This window comes from Marmota monax, unplaced genomic scaffold (assembly GCF_021218885.2).
Source record: "Marmota monax isolate L192 unplaced genomic scaffold, Marmota_monax_Labrador192_F-V1.1 WCK01_AAM20220418_F8-fsc00045, whole genome shotgun sequence".
NCBI classification, from domain to species: domain Eukaryota; kingdom Metazoa; phylum Chordata; class Mammalia; order Rodentia; family Sciuridae; genus Marmota; species Marmota monax.
The window spans coordinates 10,701,059-10,725,162 of record NW_026692132.1 but is presented as its reverse complement, the minus strand read 5'-3'; the positions used below and the strand labels follow the sequence as shown (position 1 = coordinate 10,725,162).

The 24,104-nt window shown below is 38.0% G+C and overlaps 1 protein-coding gene across 1 annotated transcript; it reads right to left on the bottom strand.

The window, feature by feature from the left end:
* Positions 1–14,485: 14,485 nt before the first annotated feature.
* On the bottom strand, positions 14,486–23,848 carry Mmp10 (matrix metallopeptidase 10). The gene is made up of 10 exons (XM_046466975.2): positions 23,744–23,848; positions 22,865–23,109; positions 22,618–22,766; positions 22,060–22,185; positions 20,054–20,218; positions 19,749–19,893; positions 18,565–18,698; positions 16,986–17,145; positions 16,183–16,286; positions 14,486–14,791 (listed from the first exon to the last, which is right to left on the bottom strand). Exons 1-10 carry the CDS (start codon positions 23,846–23,848, stop codon positions 14,691–14,693), a joined length of 1,434 nt encoding a protein of 477 aa, XP_046322931.2. The 3' UTR covers positions 14,486–14,690.
* Between the last annotated feature and the right edge of the window lie 256 nt (positions 23,849–24,104).

Below are 24,104 nucleotides of genomic sequence, written 5' to 3'. Positions count from 1 at the left end.
AAGATTTTTCTGTTGATATTTTCACTTGCTCTGGTACTTTACTTCACTGATTAGCAACTTTTTTTTTCTTTACTGCATCATTAAACAATCTCTTTTCAATGGAACTTGCCTCTCTATCTTTCCTTTCTGACCCCTAACCTCCTCATTCCTTGAAGAAACTTTCTGGGATCATAGCTCTATCCTTTTTTTCTTTCTCTTTCTCTCTCTCTGGTGAGAGTTTATACTACTCCCTCAGTTTTTCTGCCTGGCACTTAGGAGATAAGCCATAACTGTTGGCTGGATGAAGGAACAAATGAAAAATTGGACACTTCAGGTTCAGTTGTTTGCAAAAATACTTTATCTGTATAATTAAAGTTCATTTATTTACCCTTTTCAAGGTGAATAATTTATTTAATTTGTCAGTGAGATGAGTGGATGTTTTGAGTGACACATCTATAGGGATTGATATGACCTGCTACGATCATTTTGCCTTAGCTTTGACTGTGTTCTTTATTCATCTGTATGCCAATAATATTTCTTCTTTTGTGTAATTTATGAAACAATAAGATGGGCAGATTAATGGGGCACTGATAACAGACAAGGAACACAGTGTTTGTATAACCAACATTCTTTCTCAAGAGCAGCTCTTTCTAAACAGGTCAAACCAGAGAGTCTTATAGTGTGTTCAAGTGGGACCAGTCAGGACAAATCTTCCTAGCCTTCAGCTCTTGTGCACCTGGGTCTGAGATGCAACCTTCTCAGGAAGCCCCTATGAGATGCAGGGATGCAATCCTCAGACTATGACTGGCTTATTTGTATGTTTCTAAAGTAAATTTATCTCTTGCCTTGAGATCCCTTTTCTGTGAATCAGGTTCAGATTATGTTTTGTCTTGCTGAATTTGTGTCTACTTTTAACAAAGAGAAATTTTTACATGATGCAAAATGTGTACGCTTCTTTTATGCATTTTATTCTTATTTTTCTAGATTACTCGAATCTCTGCCTCTAATCTTTTGGAATAACAACCAATATGCTCTGTTGTTTTTGTTTAATCAATGATGCACTGGATGAAATGAGCAATATTAAACATGAGCAGGGCTTGACATCTTTTACATACATGAGCTCACTTTGTCTTTTCAGCAATCCTAGAGAGCAATTGGGGCAGAAATTATCAGTTCCCTTTGACACATGAAGACTCTGTCATTGCTCATACTACTTAAATGATTAGTCTGAGATCATACAGCCAGCAAATAGTGAAAGGTCTGGAGCTCAGGTCTTTGAATTATAAAACAGGTGCAGAATACAAATCTGTGAATGTGCAGACATCTTGGCTGAGCTGTTGAGGAAAGATAGAGAAAGACTGATAGATCTTTCTTAAATATTGATTCACAGATCTTCAAGCCTAATAAGATGCTATATTCTTTAATTTTATTGATATAGATTTAGAAGTAGCTTTGAAATGTACTATGAGTACTGAGAATTGATTGCTTTTACTTTTGTTCCACTCCAATTGGAAGCTCAAATTTCATTTTCAGCATGTTCATTCACCATAAAGTTAGATTTTGGGTCCAGAATTTGCTCAAAGAATTTGCTGGCTGACATTGTCTATGCTTTAGGGACGGGCACATGGTCTTACAAGTCCACAGGATCAAATTCAGACTATTTGCAAACTGAAATGTTGTTGGGGATGCAAATCAAGTCAAGATGGCGCCTGGCACTTTGCTAGGAGGAGTGGTTTGTGAAGCAACGCCAGCGAGCCAATAAGATGATGAGGATTCCTTATTGGCTGACTGCTGTATCTAGATGATGATAATTGAGTCAAGCTGTGTGTAATTAGTTAAGTATATATACCTCTGCTGTCCGGCAGAGAACCGGCTCCTGCTACCTTGGGTGCCCGCTACTTTTGAGTTCTTGCTCAGTTCCCGTTGAGTTCACTAGCAATAAAGTAGTTCCCGCTTGAACCTTCAAGTTGTTTGTCACCTCCCTGTTATGTGTGCCCAGCCAGACTGTGGCAAAATGTCTCATCTATCAGGATGTATTGTTACCCTAAAGAAGATACTCAGGCACCTGCCTAGAGATTTCAGGAGTTTCCTAATAACTCAGTTCATACTGCATTCATTTCTATCATCCCCAATGAGGAGTTATTTGCATATGTATGTTATTGTTTGTTTGGTTGGTTGTAGATAATTCCTTAAACTTATTGAAATTGAGCAGATAGCAATTTAGCTCAAATCAGTTCAAATTGAAAACTACTTATGAGGAAAAGAGAGCGATTATCTGGTTGCTATGGAGAAGACAGTCAGCTTTACCAGACCAGCATACAATCGGTCCATTTTCTGTTGTTATAACAAAATACCCAAGACTGGGTAATTGATATAAAAAAGAGGTTTATTTGGTCTCATGCTTCTGAACGTCCAAAAGCATGGCATTGATACCTTCCTGGCTTCATGCAGCTTGTTTTAAGTCTTTGATGCTGGAAGCAACCTCTGTAATTCTTCCCAGGAATATGAGATTGCTTCTGTTTTACTATTTTGGTATTGAGGAGACACTCTTAGGGCTTCCATTCAGTCGTTCATACAAGAATAACGCTTACTTGCTGAAGGAGTGAGTGAGATTTATGTAAACTTTTTGACTCTTTGACAGAAAAATAAAAATAAATCATTAACCAATGTGTTCTTGCCCGTATATTTCACAGTATAAATTCTAAAATTATAACTTCATCATTTCATTGGGTAATTTATATATTGCTTTATTCAATTTTGACTGTGCAAGTTTGACTGAACATTTTGACTGTTCAAATAACTTGAGACACCTTTGCATGAAGTCATTAGTGATCTACCTGTTGAGGCCCTTCCAATTGAATATAGCCTTTCCTACATAGAACATTTAGTTTGTACAAAGCACTGCAGTGAGCAGAATCTATCATATAAAAATATATTTTATTTAAAAGAAAATACAAGACAGGGATAAAAACCAAGGCAGAGATGTATGTAAACATAAAGTATGTATAATGACAAGAAAACAAAGTTTGAGACACATTGAAAGAATGAGAGATCTTAGTGTACTTGTTTATTTACCTCTTTGTTTATTTACTGAAGGATAGGGGAGGAAGGGGTGCCATCTTGTAAGGCATTTCACAATTTGAGCATGGAAGTTCATGGATGTCAAGATGAAGTGGGAATTATCTTGGAAGGCACTGAAGAATCACTGAAGAGATTTATTTTTCATAATAACTGCTACTGTTTACTGGTTCAGTTCCTTTTCTTGGAAAATAGAAATAATAATAATATCTTCAAAAATGGTTTTCAAGAGAGTTAAACAAAAAAAGTGTGCAATGTTGATCTACTTCAATGCTTGTCCTATTGCCCAGTGAGTGTTGATTCTCCTTAGACTTGAAACAAAGCTTTTTAAAATTGCTTTAAACCAGGTGCAGTGGCACAGGCCTGTAATCCCAGCACCTCAGGGAGGGGGATGAGACTGAGGCAGGAAGATCGTGAGTTCAAAGCTAGCCTCAGCAAAAGCGAGGTGCTAAGCAACTCAGTGAGACCCTGCCTCTGAATAAAATATAAAATAGGGCTGGGGATGTGGCTCAGTGGCTGAGTGCCCCTGAGTTCAATCTCCAGTACCCTCCCCCTTCAAATCACTTTATTAAAACTTCTCACATGAAAAATGGGAAAATCAAGATCCAGATGTGCTAAGCTGTTTTATTTCTTAGGGAAAAATTATTTATTTCTTGGAAAAAATGATTCAAGGGACAGGGAAGTGGATATCAACTTCTTAAAGTAAATTTCCTGAGGAAATTGCTTCTCTGTGATGAGATAAAATGACTTTAAAAAGAAACATTTTTAGCTGAATCTGCATGGTAAACCACACATTGAATCATCCCCTGTGTAAATTTGAAAGCCTTGTCCAAGGGACAGTCATGTGATCAAGTATTCAAGCATCATTGTCATCGTCATGAGCTAAATGTGATTCTAAGTATAACTGCTGAGATGGTGTATTCTCAAGATAAATTATGCTATAAAGTCATATAACATGCACACATGCTTGGATCAGTTGATGATAATACTGGGAAAGCTATACTGATAAAATCACACATGTGTCACCATCTGGATATCCACTTGTCTGCCACTTACCACGTCCATGGTCTAGAGAAGACTGTCTCCAAAGAGCTGTGTCTCCTATTGACCTTGTAAGGATCAAGTTCATATGAATCCTTAAATACCTCTAGGACAAATAAAAAATGGCCTCAAATTTCTGGCATTTTTCTCCCTTCCTTTGAAAAATTAGGTCTATGCCCTTTCCTCTTAAATACGGGTGTATTCTGTGAGTATTTTGACCACTAGAACAAGCAAAAGTAAGTGGCAGATTGGCAGCCTTCATGTAAGTCTCAGAACACTTACTTTTGGAGCGCTGCGTCTCCATATAAGGATGTCTGACTTTGCTGAGACCACACAGGGTGAGTAAGCCCAAGCCAGCAGATGAAGAGGCTGTGCTGAGGGGTGAGGCTGTTTCCATTCCAGCAGGTGTCAGACACACGAGGGAAGAAGCCTGTGATGACTCCATCTCTACTAATTTTCTAACTGCAGCCCCCGAATGCGAGTGCGCCTGAGCCAGAACTGCACAGCTGTAAACAGTCAACCCACACAACCAAGGGTGACTGTTGTTGTAACTTACTAAATTTTGGAGCGTGTGTGTGTGTGTGTGTGTGTGTTGTCATTGCTGTTACATAGCAATAAATAACCAGACAATCTCCCTTACTTAAATTTCTGGAAGACCAGGTCACCCTTCCCTGTGGAGCTTAATGAGATAATGTTCGTCTGTTGAGTTGCTGAGGAAAGGCAGTGTATATGTAGTAGAGGGTACTTTGTGGTGCTTGTTAGCTGACCGAGTACGTTCCTGATTTTCAATTGATATCCTTCCTGCTTCCAAATCAAATGTGATGCTGTGATCAAATGATTAGTGAATGAATTTAGGTGGCAAATAAATCATTACACACTTAAAAATCAGAAACTTTTTAACTTATGGAGACATTTAACTCAGTCGTTTCATTTACTGAATAAAATTTCATGTGGTGACTTAATAAGTTGAATTCTTCATCATTTTCTCTTAAAAACATACCAAGAATGCTCACCCTTTTCTTGACCTCTAAGCATCTCCTCCAAAGTTCCTGAACACAGCAAGTCTTCTAGTGCTTTTCTGCCATTGTTCGTGGAGTTATTTGGATGCCCTCTCTCCTCAGACCTATGGCCTGACAACTCCTCTTGTTCTTCACTCCAAGATCAGACATACTTCCTCCCTAGGCTTAGGGATAAATTTATTCATTTATTCCACAATCATTTATTAAGCACCCACTTTGTATTAATTATTGTATCCTTGACAAAGAATGATATACAACTCAAAGAAGTTGCAGTTTAATGAAGGATACATTCAAGGCAATAATTACAATGTAGTGTGGTAAGTATTTCAGAAGCTCTTGGGCAGGATATCCAACAGAGCCAGGAGAATAGAGAGGGCATCTCAAAGAAGGTAGCTCCTGACCAGAGTCTTGAAGCCTGAGGAGGTAACTAGCAAGGACTGAAGAAAAGGAGTGGACAATAGCTTTTGTGGGATTTTTTTTCCTGTTTTATGTTTTTAACCAGAGGCCATTTATTGGAAAGTCAAGTCAGACTAAAGGTTTATTTCGAGTAGTAAAAAGATTTGCAATGATAAAAGTCCATTGAAGGAGGGATAGTGAGGGAAGGTTAGTTTTTCCCAACTCCTCTCCCAACTTTCCCACCCCTGTTCCAGTTGCTAGGGTCCCATTGTCTCTACCAGAATAATATCCCGATTGTTATCAGGTGCTGTGAGGATTCCACAATTCAGCCAGGTGTATGATTGATTCCTTAGATCTGGCTTTCAGCAACCTGAGTGCCAGCTATATGCAGAAAGAACTTCTGGCCATAGAGTTCTCTAACTTCCCCCATCTCAGTAATGCCTGTCTTATGTATTAAAAGGTGGGAAAAAAATGGAGACTAAGTACTTAGAGCTCTTGTAGCAGTCTGACACAGGGACATATGTCTTCTGACTCCAATAATTTGAAAATGAGGCTTTCTTAATATCTTTGTCTTTCATTTTCTAACTAATTTCTCTTTACTACATTCTATAAAAGTATTGGTCTGTGATTTATTGGACATTCAAGAAAGTTAGAGCTTCACTGCAGATGGTTCGAAAAGCACTGATGAACACAAGGTCCCAAAGCCTCTAATACCCTTGTTTCCTCATATGCACTACCTCCCTGCCTCTTGCCTCCTAAGGTCTTGCTCTTGGCTTCTCCCTTCTCCATGTAGATACTTACTCCTCTTGGAAGCCCCCCACCCCCCATCTCTTGGTCTTGGGGATGAAGGGTTGCCCACAATTCTCTGTGCTTCCCCACCACAGCCACAACACTCAGTAAATCACGCAGGCTGTTCACTTCTCCATCTCCTTCTGGAGAACATACATTCTGCAAGAGTGGGGCAGTGTCTGGTAAGTTCTGTGTTTCTAGCATGGAGCCTGCTATACAGCAGATCCTCAGTGGACGTCTGTTAAATGAATTACTTAATCAATAAATGTTGGAGTGAAGGAGGCAAAACTGCCATCCGAGCTCCAGAAACCGCTTCATACCAACAGCCATTTCTGCACTTAGCAGCTGGACTTTGCTTCTTGGGTGACCAGTTGAAATTCTTTCTGCTCCTGGTAGTTGAAGCATCAAGGTCCCCCTGCCAAGTCTTCTGTTTCACCCAGAGTTTAAGAAGAAACTGCTCTACAAGCCAGTCTCCCCTCCCTGATCTCCAGGCTACTTCGCAGCTGGAACTTCCTAGTGTAACTTCCTCCCGCAGTCCTGCCTGTCATCCAGGTCCTTTCCCTCTTCACTGACCTTGCCCCTCCCTCGTCCTTCACCAACTCGCAGACTTCCCCTTCTTCTGTTCTCACCTGGATCATCTTCCTGCAGTTCAAATGTGGCTCACATATTCTTGCCCACAGTTGTTCTTACCACCGAGTCTCCTTTTTCCTCCTCTCTGTCTCTTTTTCTCTGCCTCTGACTTTGTCTCTCTTTCTGTGGTGTGTGTGCATGTATTTTGTTCTGATTCTGTCATCTCTCTGTCTCTTAATAAGCATGTTGAACATGTTACCTAATATTGGTCAACTGTAGGAAAGGGAAATTTGTAGCATACACACCTCAAACTTGTTATTGTGCATAATTTTATTAATAAATGTAAGTGCTGCTTGGTGCCTGAATAAATAGGTGAGTAAAATACAAAAAAGAAAGAAAGAAAGAAAGAAAGAAAGAAAAAAGTACCCCAAATCAAATGAGGACATTGATGGTCAGTTTTCCCCATTTCAAAATGTTGTCTTAAAGCTCACCTTAGACACAGTAATGTCTCTCTTTGTTAAGGGTATCCTTGCCAGACTGTTAGCTCCACAGAGGGATGAAGCATTTCTACTTCCAGACCTTCTTAACAGATGGAATTTGCCCCTGAATTACATGGATAATTGTTGTATGACTATGGCTCCATATAAGGAGATCATTCGTTTTATTAGATATCCATTGTTAAGCAGAAAATTACAAATTTAGCAGATTAAAAGAACACACATATATTATTTCAATAGCTGCAGCTTTGAGTGTGGATATTAGCTGTGTCCTCAGCATAGGTCCTCTGCATACGATAACCTAGTTAACCTCTAGGTTTCATTCTTATTTGGAGGTTTTACTACAGAAAAATCTACACCCACGTTTATTCAGGTTGTATTTATTTTCTTTCTTTTCTGTTTTATTATCACCACCTGTGGCTATTTATTGGCAATCCCAGCCTATTCTCAGCATCCTTCTATCCAAAGCTTGAACCATTTGTTCCTTTCCTGCACATGCAAACATTTTTCCAAATTTCTGAACCAAAATTGACCAGAGGTAGGAACCACTGAAATATCCACCTTCCCTCTTTCTGAAAATTCTCATCAGTTTACCATTAATACAGGTCTTGTCCCGACGTAGGAAACCATGAAATAATAAGAAATATACTTTGTTCTCCACCCCCAGTTCCTAAAACAGAGCTCCTAATCCCTTGGAATTTTCTGAGTGATACATGTACAGGAGAATCTTTTGTTGTGGTGTTTGGCCTCTGCCCAGATTCCTGAGACAGGGCTCCTAATACCAGTGTAAACGTGGGTGGAAATGAGTCTTAATAGTTGGCTGCTGACCCTAGCTCCTGATACAGAGCTCCCAATCCTGTGGAATTGTCTGGTTGATAAGAGCAAGAGCATCTTTTACTCTAATAAGGTGACTCTTTGCAGCGTCCTAGATAGGAGTGGTCACTGCAGGGACCAACCCATGATTAGAAGCCCCACCTCTAAATCTTAGGGATGGGAGAGGAACTGGAAATCATGTCTAGGGTGCTTAAGTGAGAAAGTCTCCATAAAATTTTTTAAAATATGGGATTTTTGAGGGCTTCTTGTTTGGTGAATGAAAACACATTGAGGTAGTGGGAGGGCGGCATGCCAAGAAGGTGTGGAAGCTCTGTGCCCTTCCCACCTACCTCGACCCGTGAATGTGCCTCTTCATTTTCATCCTTGGTAACAATAAACTGGTAAACATAAGTAAATGTTTCCCTGAGTATCATGAGCTTTTCTGGCAAATTAACAATCATGAGGAGTGGGTTGTAGGACCCTGATTTATAGACAGTCTGTCAGAGATTGGGTGGCCCCAATATGCATCTGGTCTCTGAAATGAGGGGAGCAATTGAATGGGATTGGACTCTTAACCTGCAGGGTCTGTACTAACTCCCGGTAGTTAGTGTCAGAATTGAATTATAGGTCACCTAGTTGGTGTTGGTTGAGTTGGAGAACTGATTGGTATGGGGAAAACCCCATATTTCTGGTGTCAGTAGTATTGTTGGTATAGAGGAGAAAACAGTCCAGTTTTTCCATACAGGTTACAAGTCTATTTAAAAGTCATTAACTGAATCCCAAAATATGCGGAGGTGGCAGATTGGGTTATTTATTTTCTGCTTTAGTTCCTGTTCAGAGATTCCTGTTTTGCTACTAAGTCAGCAGTGAGCTGTCACTCATAAATAGATTTCTACTCCAACCATCCACAGTGTTACCTGTTGGGACCCTGCCTCCCACCTGCACTCTGCTTGCCTCCCTGCCTGGATTTTCCAGCCTGCTCACCTCAGATTGTTCTCAGTGCTCCTCCCACTTCCTGGGATCGCCACTGACTCATTTGCAAACCTCACCTGCTTGACTCAATTGTGACTGGACTCTGCTTTTATCCCTTTTGAATGTATGTTTTGCTCACTGGACTGTCACTTCTTGTTGGCACCTTAATCTGGAACAGTTTCTTCAACTCCAGTTCTGTCTCAGTCCCTGTTCTGAACAGATACTGATTCAACATCATCAGCTCTAAGAAAGTGGTTATGCCAGAATTGATTCCATAACTTGTTAAATCTGAGTCAGAAGTTAATTTTATGTGGGCTTCATGGGCAAGGTGGAAAATGATCCAGGCTTTGAGGCATGGTTGAGTTTTCATAGATAAAGAAAAAGAAGAAAGTAGGTAAGAATAGAGGCAATGTGAGCACACACTGGCAGGTAGACAACCACAAAGATTGAGTAACACTTCTCACGAATTTCTTCTTGTCTACCCTGCTCCTCTCATGCTGTACCCATACCTTACTTTTCCATTTCTAGACATGACACAGGCTACAACAACTGAGGGAATGGAGCCCACAAGGGAAAAAGAAGGGTCAAAGATGACTGAGATTTTAAGAGGAAGACTCAAGAAGAAAGTGGTGCTACTGTCTGTACCAGGAACACTGAAGAAGAAACAAGCCTGGGGAGGTCACATATGTTGAAGGGATGGTAGAACCATAAGAATCAGATTTCTCCCACTTCAGGTATCTAAAGGAGTCCACTTAATATTATTTAGTTGAATGTCTCCAAGCATGTGAAATGTGCTATGAATCCAGTACTTTCCTGGTAACTCTGGAGGTGAATTCTGAGTCAGTGTCAGGATTCTGAGTCAGACTACGTTTCATCTTAGTGCTAACTGTTCTCCGACGTTTTCACATATCAAGGGCTGAGAATCAGAAATACCATGGTGAGATAACTCAGCAATCTCAGAGAACCACAGTACGGTCAAACTTTTATGCCCTTGAAAGCAAAGACATTAACAAGAGAATCACGGAGGCAAAGTTATCTTAGGCTGATTTATGTTCTGTTACCTGAGTCTGAAGAAGAATAAAATCTTTGAATCCAGAGAGTTCTGGAGGAGAATCTTGGTGCTACTGTTCAATGGTTGCTGATCTTGGGGAAATCATCCTTCCGAGGCTAAGAGTCTGTAATATAAAGAGATTACTATTTACCATGGTTATTATGAGGATTAAATGAATTGCACATGTAAAGCACTTTATGGTGCCTATAAACTAAAGTTTCTTTTTATCTTTAATCCCACCCCAACCAAATAAGAGCATTCATGAGAACCATTAATCAAACCCGGAAACACAGAAGAAAGCACTTTCTGAGGGCTTTGCCAACATTTTCCCACAACTAATTTTTGCATACACTTTCTCCTTCCTCAAAGCACAGTTGTTCTTGGTGGAAAGCACTGATGCTGCCTCAGAGTCAACTCATCCACTGACTAGTGACCACATAATTGGTATGAGATTAAGCATGTCTCCACCTCCAAGGGTCTAACCAGTCTTGTTTCTATAGTAAGTGTGGCTCCATGACCAAAGATAGCCCAGCCAGGGAATGAAATAGGACAGAAGAGGCCGGACACCTGAGGAATCTTCAGGAAGCAGATTTATTGACTGCAGAGTTCAGAGGTGGCAATGAGTACAGAAACTCTTTGAACCTTATATCCAGTGTGTGTGTGTGTGTGTGTGTGTGTGTGTGTGTGTGTGCGCGCGCACAGAGGCGGGTGGGGGGGCCGCTGGCTAGGAGGTTCATGTGACAAGTGCATTTCATTTCATCCTCTAGACAGAGGTTTCACTTTTTTTTTTCCTGCAAACCTGGCCTTTGCAAAAAGAGGAAACTATCAACCACAATGCCCTTCTGCATGCAGAAGTTTTTGCTGATAGAAAGCTTTCTGAAGAAGAGGAACTTATGTATTACAAATATAATGGGGGTTTCTGATTAATTATGATAAGGGTCTTCTGGGGGTGGGTCCTCTGGCCTGTTTCAGAGAGAGTGGAGAAGTCTTCTTTGGTGCATAGAGATAATGTGTGGCAGACACATAGTTCTGATGTTGCTAGGCCACTAGGAGGACATCTAGGTATCACTCAGAAGGCAGAGTCAAAAGAACAGGTGAAGAGACTGATCAAACCACAACTAAAAGCTACTCTGAGGCTTTCTTGCTAGTTGGTGAGCCACTGAGTTCTGTTCATTAAATCAATCTGTACGAAAACCATCCTAAGGAATACTTTGGTCAGATTTCTGCCCCCATTGTTCCATCCATGCTACTATTGTTGGGCTCCTCCGTGACTTCTGCATCACCAAATTATTGAATTTCTCTTCCAGTTCTTGTTTCTTTATCTGGCCCATAATGGTAGAGTTTTTCAGTAGATATACTCACATCTGTGAAATGACATATGTAAAAGGATACTTGTAATGTTTTTGTAAAAAAAAATGAAAGCAAATCCAAAATTCATACAAATAAGGTAATCTTAAATTATGGATTCATATAGTGGGTTACTATATAGCTATTTAATGGAATGAGGCCATCCCTCTCTTACTGATTCAGAACAGTCTCTGAGAGACATCAAGTGAGAAACAGTGAAGAGTGGGATAAGAATATGGTTCAGGATGCTATCCTTTGGGTAAAAAAAAAAACACAAAATTTAAAGGACATAGTTAGTTAATGTTATAAATGCATAGAGAAGATGAAAAGATTCATAAGAAATTAGTAGCATCGCTCACATCTGCACCAGAAAACTGGGTGGCTGAGATGAGAGAAACAGAAAAAGAAAAATCATTTATTTTATTAAATAAATGTTTCTTTCCTTTTGGATTTTTGGGCCATTTTTATGTATTTCCAATTCAAAAAACTAGTGTCAAGTATTTAAAATAAAGAAATTACACTTTCTTTTTTCCCCAAGAAAAAGTCTCTTGTGATATCAGAGGAAAGGAAAAGGGTGCGGTAGGGGTTGACAGGATGAGGGAAGGGACACAAAAGGGGAAGGACATCAGAATGAGGTTGAATGAATTATTCTGTGTGCGTGTGTGAATGTGCCATGAATTCCACCTGTATATATTCCTGTAAATACATGAGTGGAAGACCAGGGGAGTAGAGGGCGCATGGGGAGGAGGAGAAGGGCAAGGAAGGAGGAGGTACTAGAGACTGAAATGGAATAATGTATATTTCATGCATGATTACATCAAAACAAACCCACTATCATGTATGGTTATAATGCACTAATGAAAAAAAGCATAGAAAAAGAAAGAAAGAAAATGTCCTTGTGATTATGATTAGTGCTATCTAGGAACTTTCTGATTCTCCTCCCAGGTGAGTGAAAGGATATCATTTCCCCATCCTTGGCATTAGATTAGGCAATGTAATTTTCTTTGGCCAGTGAAATGTGAACAGAATAATGTCTGTTATCTCCACATAGAGCTTTAGGAGTTGGTGTGAGAAGTATCAGTAACTCCCTGTGCCACAGTGAAGGGCAGAGCTCAAGGTCTTTTACTAGCCTGGATCTTGAAGTGAGGATGACTTAAAGACCCAAATAGAACACCATGATGCACTTTCAGTGGAAAGACACTGACAATTGGGGATTGCCACAGCACAGCCTGACCTCAACTTAGTGACACTTGATTTTATAACAATCAGTACTGAACCACATTTTTTTATCTCTGCAGTATCCCATATAACTTTATCTATTCCCAGGACTTGTGTGAAGCCACCAAACTGCCAGTTATATTTACTTTTTTTGAGCTTCAGATTCCCTTATCTATTGTCTTTTAATGCCTTTACTTGATTATCTTACAGAAATTATAAATCTAACAATGACATGATTCCTCCTGACTCTTAACTTTCTCCCATAAAATTATTTCTCTTCAGGTCTTCCCCTAACTCTGTTGAAACCACTGCCATCCAAGAAGTTGTTTAAGCCAGAAATTTAAGGAGTATTCTTAGCAACTTATTTTTCCTTATAACTGTTTATCTAATCCACCATTAAATCTGAATAATGATAAAATATAACTCAAATCCAGTAATCTCTCTAAATCTTCCCTGGGATCCATCATCTGTAATAGGCTTTTAGCCTGGGTTCTAGTTTTCATCACTGCTTTCTTCCAATTCCCTCCAGCTAATCACTCAGAATAAAGATGGATTGTGCCACTTTGCATTAAAAATAAAATATATCTTTAATATGTCTGAAAGACTCCTGCTGATTTGATTCTGCTTACCTAACATCATCTTCCTTTCCAATGTATCTCCCTTCCAAGACTCTGATCAGGTACTTATCTTCATTCAGTTTCTTGAATCTGCCAAAATTTTTTTCACCACTAGACCTCAACACTAATTTTTCATTTTCTTTTCTTAGAATGGTCTGTCTCCTTCTACTCATCCACCTTGCTAATTGAATTTTGATGCTTTTTTTTTTCATTACTGCTCCAGAGAAACCTTTTCTAACCCAAAAAACTTTAACAGGTAACTCCTCCTTCAACATTATTCTCCCTTTACATTTTGTCATTTTAAAAATAATACTTATGTCATTTGTTGTTATATGTAATCTACATTCATTTATTTGATTTCTTTCTCCCACTAGCTAAAAAATCAATCAGGTTGGGTTAAATGTGGTTTCCTTACTATTCTATACCTTGATGTGTGGTATTTAGGTAAATCAACGAAAGACTGAACAAGTTTCTATGTTGTAATTGGTGTGGTTTACGGCATATGACTTAGTGGTAACAAATCTGTCAGATGATTGGCATGTACACCCAAACTCTTATCATTCAGGGTTTTCCAGACACATAATGGCAACAAGAGAATATTTTAATGAGAAGGTGAAGATGTTAAGAGAATTTTGGTCTCTAGGACAGCAGAGAATTTTGCTGAAGAAATATTTGGAATGAAACAGAGGTCACTGAGCTCCAAACAAGTTGTTTCCCCACCTGTAAAAGTATAATGTGCACTAGATGATATACCAGAGTCCCAGGCTCCAGCATTCTTAAATGTCACTTCCTGAGATTGCCAAGAACCATTGCCATAGGACCACTATTGACCTGCTTCCTTTTTTTAGATGTTTACGGCACATTTAAAACATCTGAGTTGGTGCAGAGAACAGGAACTTTTTTTTTGTGATGTGCATGGAACCCACCCATGGAATGTAGGATCCTAACACACCTATTGGCAGAACATCTGTCAAATCTCAGTCCACAATATAGGTTTTGAATATGAATTACTCCAGAAAGCAAGGAACAGAACAAAATTAAAATCTTTATTAAATAATAAATAAAATAACCACAAGATACACGCTCTCACTTATCGCACATGAGCATTTCTCACTTCTGTGCAATGTAATTCAAGAGCAAGTGAAGAAATTCAGACAATGCTCCACGACCACAAAGGTGTCTGCGAGGTTCGTCTTTGGCCACCGCACATACAGGAATAATCAATCTTTCTAACTCACAATAAATTAGATGAGCAATTATTAAATTAATTCAAAAATTTCACATTGTCTTCTCCTGATCTTTCTTAACAACGTAGCCGGCTGTTACTCTTCAGTATATGTGTCACCGTCTTGGCATTCGGGTCAAACTCGAACTGTAATGATCCACTAAAGAAATAGAAAAACCCTGAAAACATAGATGAAGAAAATGATTAATGTTTTGAACAACCAATAAAAAAAATTAAAAAAAAAAGAAAATGATGAGACGTTCTTTAAATTAATCAGTTTCACAACCTGTATAACTTAAAATAAGAGTGAGCGATAATGGATGACATTTATTAAGAAGTTCTCTGTTCCCGGCATTATGTTGCATGCTTTACATGTTTTATCTCATCCATCCTTGTTAAAAAAACAAAAAACAAACAAACAACAACAAAAAAAAATGTAAGGTGTTATTACTGAGGACGAAACTGAAAATTAGGAAGGCTTTGTATTTTTCCAAAGGTAATATCTTTAATGAAAGATTGAAGGATGATTCCCTCTCCTCTGTCTGACTCCAAAGCCAGTGCTCTAAACATTACATTATATTGTCTTTAAATGGGATTTTATGGTTTTTCAAAACTTTTATCTGCTCCTCTTTCTTCCCAACCTCTCCTCCCTCCGCTAGGTCAGAAATCACAGAATGGGAGGCAATTGAATCCAAGAGAATCTGACTAATGGTAAAATGTGCCAGAGGTTCATTTTCCACTTTGTATACATTATGGTGAAGTTGTCTGAATAACAAGGTCATCAGCCTCTTGAGCATTATGGCTGATAGATCAGTGTCAAGCCCTGATAGCTCCCTCCAAAATCTGAGCAAGCAAGTAAAAGTTTTGCTTCAGAGTAAGCAAGCACAAGTTTTGCTTTGCCCTCTACCCTTTATCGGGAGTCAAATTTTGTCTCTTTTGAGTATATGGGAAGACAATTATTTATTTACAAAAAAACCAATGTAAACAATCGCAGATTGCAACAGAAGTCCAGTAGAGGCCTCTTAAGGTAGGATAGGATTGAAGGGACAGCAGAATGAAATAGGGGAGAAAAATAATCAGTCATCAGTAAATCTGGCTCATATTTGGTGGTATATTAATACCAACATAGGGATCTTAAAGATACTGGTTTCAGCATAAGGATGTATCCTTTGATTTTGTATGGAGGCATGAAACAGAGACTAGAGGTTATTCAATAAAAAACAAAATATAAAACCAATCTGTACAAGTTGAAAAGTTAAAAATTTTAGGAATAGAAAGAGAGCAAAAAGAGTAGAAGACTGAATGATTTAAAAACTGCTTTGATTCTTCATTTTTTTTGTGATGTTTTAGCAACTTTATGTAGGTACCATTTACATAACATAAAACCTACCAATTTTAAGTGTACTGTTTAATAAGTGTTATATAAAGATTTGTACACAAATGTTCACAGTAGCATTTTCTATAAATGGGCAAAGAGTCAAAACAGTCTAAAATATACTTTAAAACTTCATTTTGATGCCATAAAATGCCCCAAAGTACCCCACTGGCAATAACATGAGAATCCTCTTACCAGATTCCTGTAGTACAGCATCAACCTTTGTCTTCACTCCTGGAAAGTCATCAGCTATTCTTCTAGGGAAGCCTTTCTCCATGGACTGGCTCTTTTCATCAAATCTGCACCAAAGAAAAGAAATTCAGCTGATTGTTGTATAGAAGTCCTGTTACACAACAGTATGAAATGATGTCAATGTTCTAGAGTAGAATTATAGATACTTCTCCATTTGTACAAAGAGGGGTTAAACATTTTGAAGGCTATCATAATGTCATTTCTGGGCTTATAAACTCATTATATGAAAGAATATTTTCTCCAGAAACAGGGTCATGGTGCTACAGAGGTTTTATGTATGTATGTATGTATGTATGTATGTATCTAAAGTCGATTTTCTAAGCTTGGACACATAGAACCCAAGTATCTACCTGCCACAAATTCATGAGGACAACATGTACATAAGATGCAAGGTGCATTAAATCATTTGGTTAAAAACAAACTTCTGGTCATCTATCACACAGGGACCTTGGCTTTGTAGCTTGCAATACCTGGGTTTCCCAAGGTAGTCACATGGTGACTGGTAATAGGGTGAGAAGTAAATGTGCCTTTGGACCTCAGTGGGCCCCTCCTGATGTCTTTTGGTGTCTGAATATGTAGACAGTGATTGCCATTTTCAAAGCTCTTTGCATCTGGAAAGTTGCAAAGACTAAACTTATCTTCCTCATAATCACAAAAATTGAAATTAGAGAAAGAGAGTGGGGTGCATGAGTATCCTTAAATAAAGAAAATAATTTCCCTCCAAAGTTCTTTCTATTGCACCTTACCTCCAATATTTGTCTTCTACAAAGAAGTATGTTTTCTTTTTTTCCTTATCATAAACAGCTGCATCTATTTTCCTTATGGTTGGAGGAAATCCAAGAATGTGGATGACTTTTGGGTAACCTGCTTGTACCAGACTTCCTCTGACTGCCCAGAACTTATTTCCTGTTGAAAAACATTGCTGCATTAAGAGAAGGTCCTGGTTTTAATGCCAGCTACTAACCCGAGGTCTAGATGCTGGCATGTTGAATAAAAATTTCCTGAATGAGTGAATGAATGAACAAATAAATTAGTAAAGAACTCTGATTCAGTACTCAAGTGCTGATGAATTTTTAATCAACATTTCTAACCTAGACCTCCCTCCCAAATGTCATATCAGTAGATCAGTTGCTTTTTGGACACTTCCTCTTAGGTAGTTCAAAATTGTCAAGTCTAATTTGTGTTTCTTCTGAATATTCTAGAAATCCACTCAAATTCAAGTGAATTGGGCCAATGGATTCCAATTAATCCCTCCACATTTATTTTATTATCCTAGCCCAGCCTGAATTCCTTCCTCACAACAAATAAGTTATGAGCCAAGGGGAAAAAAATGGAAATAAAAAACTTAAAAGGGAACAAACTGCCTTTTGATACCGCATATCAAAATTTGTGGGATGAAGAAAAAAAGAGGATATTTATAGGCATAAATGCTTATATTAGAAAAGAAAATAGGTTGCAGTCAAAGAGATAAGTCAAACTTAAGTTATAAAAACAATAGTGGAATAAATTCAAAGAAAAAAATAAAGGCATAATAAGGATAAAAAATTAAACACATAGAAAATAAAAATGCATTAGAGGATCTACAAAAAACTTAATTCCCTGAGAAGACCAGTAGAATTATTGTGTCCTATGAGATTGATGAAGAAAAGTAGAAGTCAAAAAGAGTCGAAATGAGAAACAAACAAACAAACAAAAAAAGATAACTTCAGCAATAATTTATTGCAACAAAATAATGTTCTGAAAACTTTATATCAATTGATTTGAAAACAAGCTGGCAATTTCCTACAAAAACATGTTAATAAAACTAACTCAAAAAGTAATAGAAGCTCAAATAAAATGTAATACAGGGGAATTGCACCATAAATCTAGTCTAAATCTAACAAAGCAGCCACTGAGCCTAGATAGTTCCACTGACCTATCCCTGCCCTCATATTACAGTATCTAACCTACTGAGCCTTGTATCCCAGAGCTATTCTCATCTTATTATCCTTTAGGAACATCCTGGCTATTCTTGGCCTTTGCTCTTTCATAAAAATCATGGAATCAAGTTTTCAAATTCCATGAAAGATATTTTGACATTTGAATTGATAATGTTATTTATCTGTAGATAAATTGGCATTTTGAACTCATTGATTTTTTTTCTGTCCATGGATATGAGATATCATCTATTTATTCAGGAAGCTTCATTGAATGTTTTAAAATAAAGCTTATGATGTTCTTTGTACACATCTTTAAAAATCATTGACACTAGGTCTTGCAGTAATAGATCATCTAAAATGTAATAAAATGGAGTGAACAAGTTAAAAATTCTTGTACAATACTTGCCTTTAAAAATAAAAACAATGTCCTTGCTGCTATCTTCATATGCAGCATCCAAGTCTGATGGAAGAGAGGGCCAAAATGCAGAAATCAAATGCAATTCAGGTTGAAAGCTCCAGGGGGATTTGCGCCATAAATATCTGCAATACATAAAAATGATTTACAATTGTATTTCTTCATTAAATAACAAATATGTAGAAATAGACATATAAGTAAAAGAAACATAGTCTTCTTTACTTCCAATCAGTGCTAATTAATCCTTCTGCAGAAGCCTAGATTGGATCTTACTACATGGGATTCTAGGATAATGAAATCTACTGCAAGTCTATTAACCAGTGCCAATATGGTAATTTAGCTTGATTTCATTATAAATGTCTGTAGAATGTCGTGTATATTATTTACCCATTAATATTTTTTCAAAAATTATTATATACCTCTTTATACTTGTAATTTTATTTTTATTCATTTAAAAATTTTTGGTACTGGGGATTGAACTCAGGGGCACTTAACCACTGAGCCATTACCCTAGCTCTTTCTTTTTTAAACATTTTTATTTTGAGACAGGGTTTCACTAAGTTGCTTAGGGCCTTGCTAAATTGCTGAGGCTGGCTTTGAACTTGCGATCCTCCTGTCTCAGCCTCCCAGGTTGCTGGTATTAGAGGCGTGCACCACCACACTTGGCCCTCTTTATGCTTATATATGAATAGAACATCTTAGTAAAGAAATGAAGAAAATTGGTAGCAGTGGTTGCACATAGGAAGGAACTAGAGAACTATAAGTCAGAGATGGTGGGATTTTTCTTATACCCCTGTGTCTTTGGGTACTATTTAAATATTATGCATAAGCCCATATTGCTTTTTCCAAAATTGGTTAATTGAAATAGTAGAACTTTAAAGATACAGATACTGCTCTGCTTTTAAAGGTACACCAGAGTGAACCAACAGGTAAAACCCCCTGTCTTCATGGAGTATACATTCCAGTGACCAAGAATCATCCCTTGTAAGTCTGTAAAGAAATGACCTGGACAATTCTTTGGAGATGTTAAAAATTCAATAAGAGCCAGATTTGAATGTTTTCAAATGTATAGGAAATTTTTCATTTAAAAATCTCAACCAGGTTTCTGTTTGTTTTCCTTTTTAGGCATTGTATAGCAAAAGGATAGAGAGAAAGATTCAATTTTCCAGCCTGACCTGTCTTTAAAGAATAGGATTTCTCCCCTGAGGGTGCTGACTGCGTCAAAGGACAAAGCAGGATCGCACATGGCTGGTGTCCCAGGTTCTGGTGGGCTAGACTGGGTGGATACCACGGAGTTCTGAAAGGTTTCAGGGGCAGGTCCTGAAGGAAAGAGTTGGGGAAGCAAACGTGAGGGGAAAGGTGATGCATCTGTGGACTTAGATGCTTTGCCAACATCCTCAAGGTGCTGTGAGCTGAATCACCAATACTCAGGTGGCATCGTCGCAAAGCTTGGATGCCTGTTTTGTCCAGCATCACTCACCATAGAGGGACTGAATGCCATCCACATCATCCTGAGAAAGGCGGAAGTGGTCCAGGTTCCGGTTGGGTTTGTAGACTGCATACATCAAGGCTTCAGGGTTGGCCGAATGAAAGAGACCCAGGGAGTGGCCAAGTTCATGAGCAGCAACCAGGAATAAATTGGTCCCTATTGGTAAAACCATAAATCTTCAGAGTCTAACATTGATTTATTCCATAAATATGCATTCAGAACACATGCCAGCTATACAGTTCATTCTTGTCTGTCCCTTGTTTATGGACAGGTTTGTTGATTGGTATGTTCCATACTTCAAAGAGATGCATGTGTGTTTCAAGGTTAACAAGTCAATATATGGGAGAGTTTTTCACTATATCCCGCCTTAGTTCCTTTTTGGGGCAGGAAAACTAGGTCACTTTTCCTATACTAATAGTGATAAACATTATTTCCAAAAGATATTTCTTTCAAGACACCAAGATTGATTTTCGTTGTCTAAAAATAAAGTTAGTCATTTTTCAGATTTAGTAACATGTACCAGTTTCAGCCTTAGTTTAAATTAATCACAGAGAATTTAATTTACATATTCCTCAAAGTATAAAACTAAGATATTTCCTACGGGGATTTAGCTTGATTTGTTCTTCTCCCTCTTCATCATAGTCAAATAATTTTTGATTGTCAAAAATCTTCCCAGTAATAGGTGCCATTGGATGTTCAAACTTTTTAATTTAAAATAGAAACTTGACAACAAATCCCATTAGTATGTACAATTATAATGCCCCACTAAAATATGGAAGAAAAAAAATAAAATATCTGTATCAAAAATTATCAGAACTGAAAAACAATAGACACATTCACAATTGTGTTTGGACATTTCTCTCAGCAAATAAATAGAACAAATAGAAAATCAGAATACATTGGACATGGAAAACACTAAAATAAATAACAGAAACATGCCCAATACCAGTTTTCTGTAGCACAAACATAGCTGGATTCTACTTTTCTTTAGATTATAAAAAGAGTTTAATTAATAGTACAAATGACTTCACCAAAGGCCTGAACAGTTATGCAGAAATGAATAATCATTCAAACTAGATCTTTTCATGTGGCACAAAGTTCAGATCTATCTACTCAGCAGAGATGCTCTTTGCATTTGCTTTGAAGATCTCACCCAATCTCAGAAATCGTAATTGTTTCAACCATCTATTTCCAAATTTCGGAAGCCAAGTTAATTTTTGCCATCATAATTAGATTTAGTAAAGTCTTTCAGAACCAACTTGGTGGAAAAAAGAAAAAAAAGCTCCCAAGCTAGCAGCAGGATGTACTATGTAAACAGATAAACTAGAGATTTACTCACTCCTAGCACTTTCTCCAGATCTTTACTTTTAAAAGGAGGCAAATGAGAAGAAAGAAAGGAAAAAAAAAAAACTCAAGGGCACATTTTAGAGTCAGAACAGACTCAATGGAATTCATTCCTCAGTAATCCTTCATAATTTAAGTGATGAAAAACAATTAAAAATGCCAGTCCTAAAACAGCCACAAGATCTCGAGTTGTGGAAATAGATCAAATGGTGCTTATTGCATTGTATATGGTGAGGGCAAAGAAGTAAATGCACACATTTTATAAAATTCTTCAGCTGGGTGCAGTGGTGCACCCCTGTAATCCCAGCGGCTCTGGAGTCTGAGACAGGAGGTTTGCGAGTTCAAAGCCAGCCTCAGCAATGGCGAGGTGCTAAGCAACTCAGTGAGACCCTGTCTCTAAATAAAATTCAATTTTATTAGGCTGGGGATGTGGCTTAGTTGTAAAGTGCCCCTGAGTTCAATCCCCAGTACTCCACCCTCCCCACAAAATTTCTTCAAAAATGATTAAATGAAGATAGGTACTTCTAGTTACCACTCAGTTAATAAGAAATCTCAGTTATCAGTCTATTCCACTTACTGCTCACTCTGTACAAATTATTCTTAAGTAGCTCAACATTTTTTATGAAATTACCCTCAGGGACTTAATGACCCACCTGATGCATCCTCCGTCCACTTTTCATCATCGTCAAAGTGAACATCTCCATAAAGTCCAGACCCAGGTGGATAGGCATGAGCCAAACTTTGTCCTGGTCCATCAAAAGGTTCAAAGTCTCCATGTGCTGGTGGAAAAACAATTAATGTAAATATGAGTATTCAGATTTTTAAAAAAATTCATTTTAGTAAGATAATACCAATGCAATGATCTGAATGTTAGTGTCTCCTCAAAATCCATATGTTGAAACAATTTCTGGTATGAAAGTATTAAAAATGGGCCCTTTAGGAAGTAATTTGGTCTTGAGAGTTTAATGAATGGGATTAGTGTCCCCTATAAAAGAGGCTGGAGGAAGTCTCTTGGCCCCTTCTACCAAGTGGGAACACAGAATAGACCCTCATCAGACACACCATCTGCTGGCAATTTGATCTTGGCTTTCTCAGCCTCCAGAACGCTAAACAATGAATTTCTGTTGTTTATAAATAACCCAACCAAATGTATTGTTTTTTTAGCCTGAACTGATCATAACACAAAATGAATTGGTATTTTATTTCATTACCTCCAACTGCAAATGAGATCATTATGTCAGCCTCTCCTTCATGCATCCTGGAGAATGTGAGTGGAGTCACCTCCTCCCAGACTTTCAGAGCTTTCTCAATGGCAGAATCAACAGCATCTCTTGGCAAATCCGGTGTGTAATTCACGATTCTGGATGAGAAAATGTGAAGAAAGTAATGTAATGTTTTCTCCTGTGATACAGCCAATCAAATTTCAATAACATGTGAGGACCTCTTTGGACCCATTACCTGTAAGTAAGGTGGTTTTTCCCCCACTTTGGCATGCCAGGAAATGTACTGAAGTGACCAACGTCAGGGACTCCACATCTGGGCTTGTTGATCACTTCCAATGTGTTAGAGTCCAGCTTTCCTGTCACTTCCAGTCCAAGGAACTTCTGCATTTCTTGGATTTTGTTAACAACAGGACTACTGTCCTTTCTTCTAAAAACATGTTTCTCATCTTTTGCAAGGTTGTAGTATTTTTCTAGGTATTGCTAGTGGAACAATAAATACAGTTCTTAAGTCATTCATGTCACTTTTTAGCCATTTACATAAATTTCAAAAACATTTTAATTATTTCCCTGTTTATTGAAACAAAACTAAGTATCACATTTGATTTGATATTTCATTGAGATGTCTTATTTTATTATTTCATTGTAATTTAATTTCCTAGCCAAGTGAGGAAATTGATATACTTGTGTAAATACTTTGAGTAAAATATCTAATTTTTTTCCACTTGACATTGCTAATGTAGACCTGGCTCAAGACTGAAGTGAGAGACATTCTTTCGTCCACACACAGCAAATAATAATTAAAGTACTATTACCTGATATTATTTAAAGACCAAAATTAGCATGTTCTCCCTCCTCAATTATTTTAACATAGCCCCAAAGTTGCTACCACTATTCTGTTCCTGAGTAATTATTCCCACTTCCTGTGCCTTTCTTTCCCTCTCTGTTAAAATGAAACCATTCTTCACCTGCAGCGCTGACATTTGCTAATGCTAATTTTTTTTTCCCAACACAATAACTTCCAATCAAGTCATGCTGCTTTTGAAAGATCAAGCAGGCATATGTGTTTCTCTACATGGGCTGGCCAGTAGCTGCAGTGGATACCACCTTTAATTACCTGGACAAGATCCATGTTTGGGTCCTCTTCCTTCATTGCCCCATTCAGAGGATAAGCTGAACAGACTGGCAGACACAACAGCACAAGGAAGGCTAGATGCTTCATCCTGACTGCCTTCACCTGAAGAAAGCTCCTACTGGCTTCTATCTCTACCTTTCAGTGGCTACCGTTTTATAGGGAAACAATGTTTAGATCACCAATAGCATGATTCATATTTGTGGGTTTTTAATCTGAATGACACCAAAAATATTCACAAAAATTCAATGTGAGTATGATATAGCCTACATCAGTAATTTCCCTCCACTGAATAAACTTGAAAACATGACTAATTTCCAGGAAGTGGTTTCTGTGTTTGTAAAGA

Bases quoted from the DNA above. Each gene is read 5' to 3' on its own strand.
- Mmp10 (XM_046466975.2), bottom strand. From the start codon at position 23,848: ATGAAGCATCTAGCCTTCCTTGTGCTGTTGTGTCTGCCAGTCTGTTCA. The intron at 22,767-22,864 runs GTAATGGGTCCA...TTTCTCATCCAG, and splicing joins AAAAACCACCTTACTTACAG to AATCGTGAATTACACACCGG. The intron at 17,146-18,564 runs GCAAGTATTGTA...GTTTTTCAACAG, and splicing joins CATTGTTTTTATTTTTAAAG to GAAATAAGTTCTGGGCAGTC.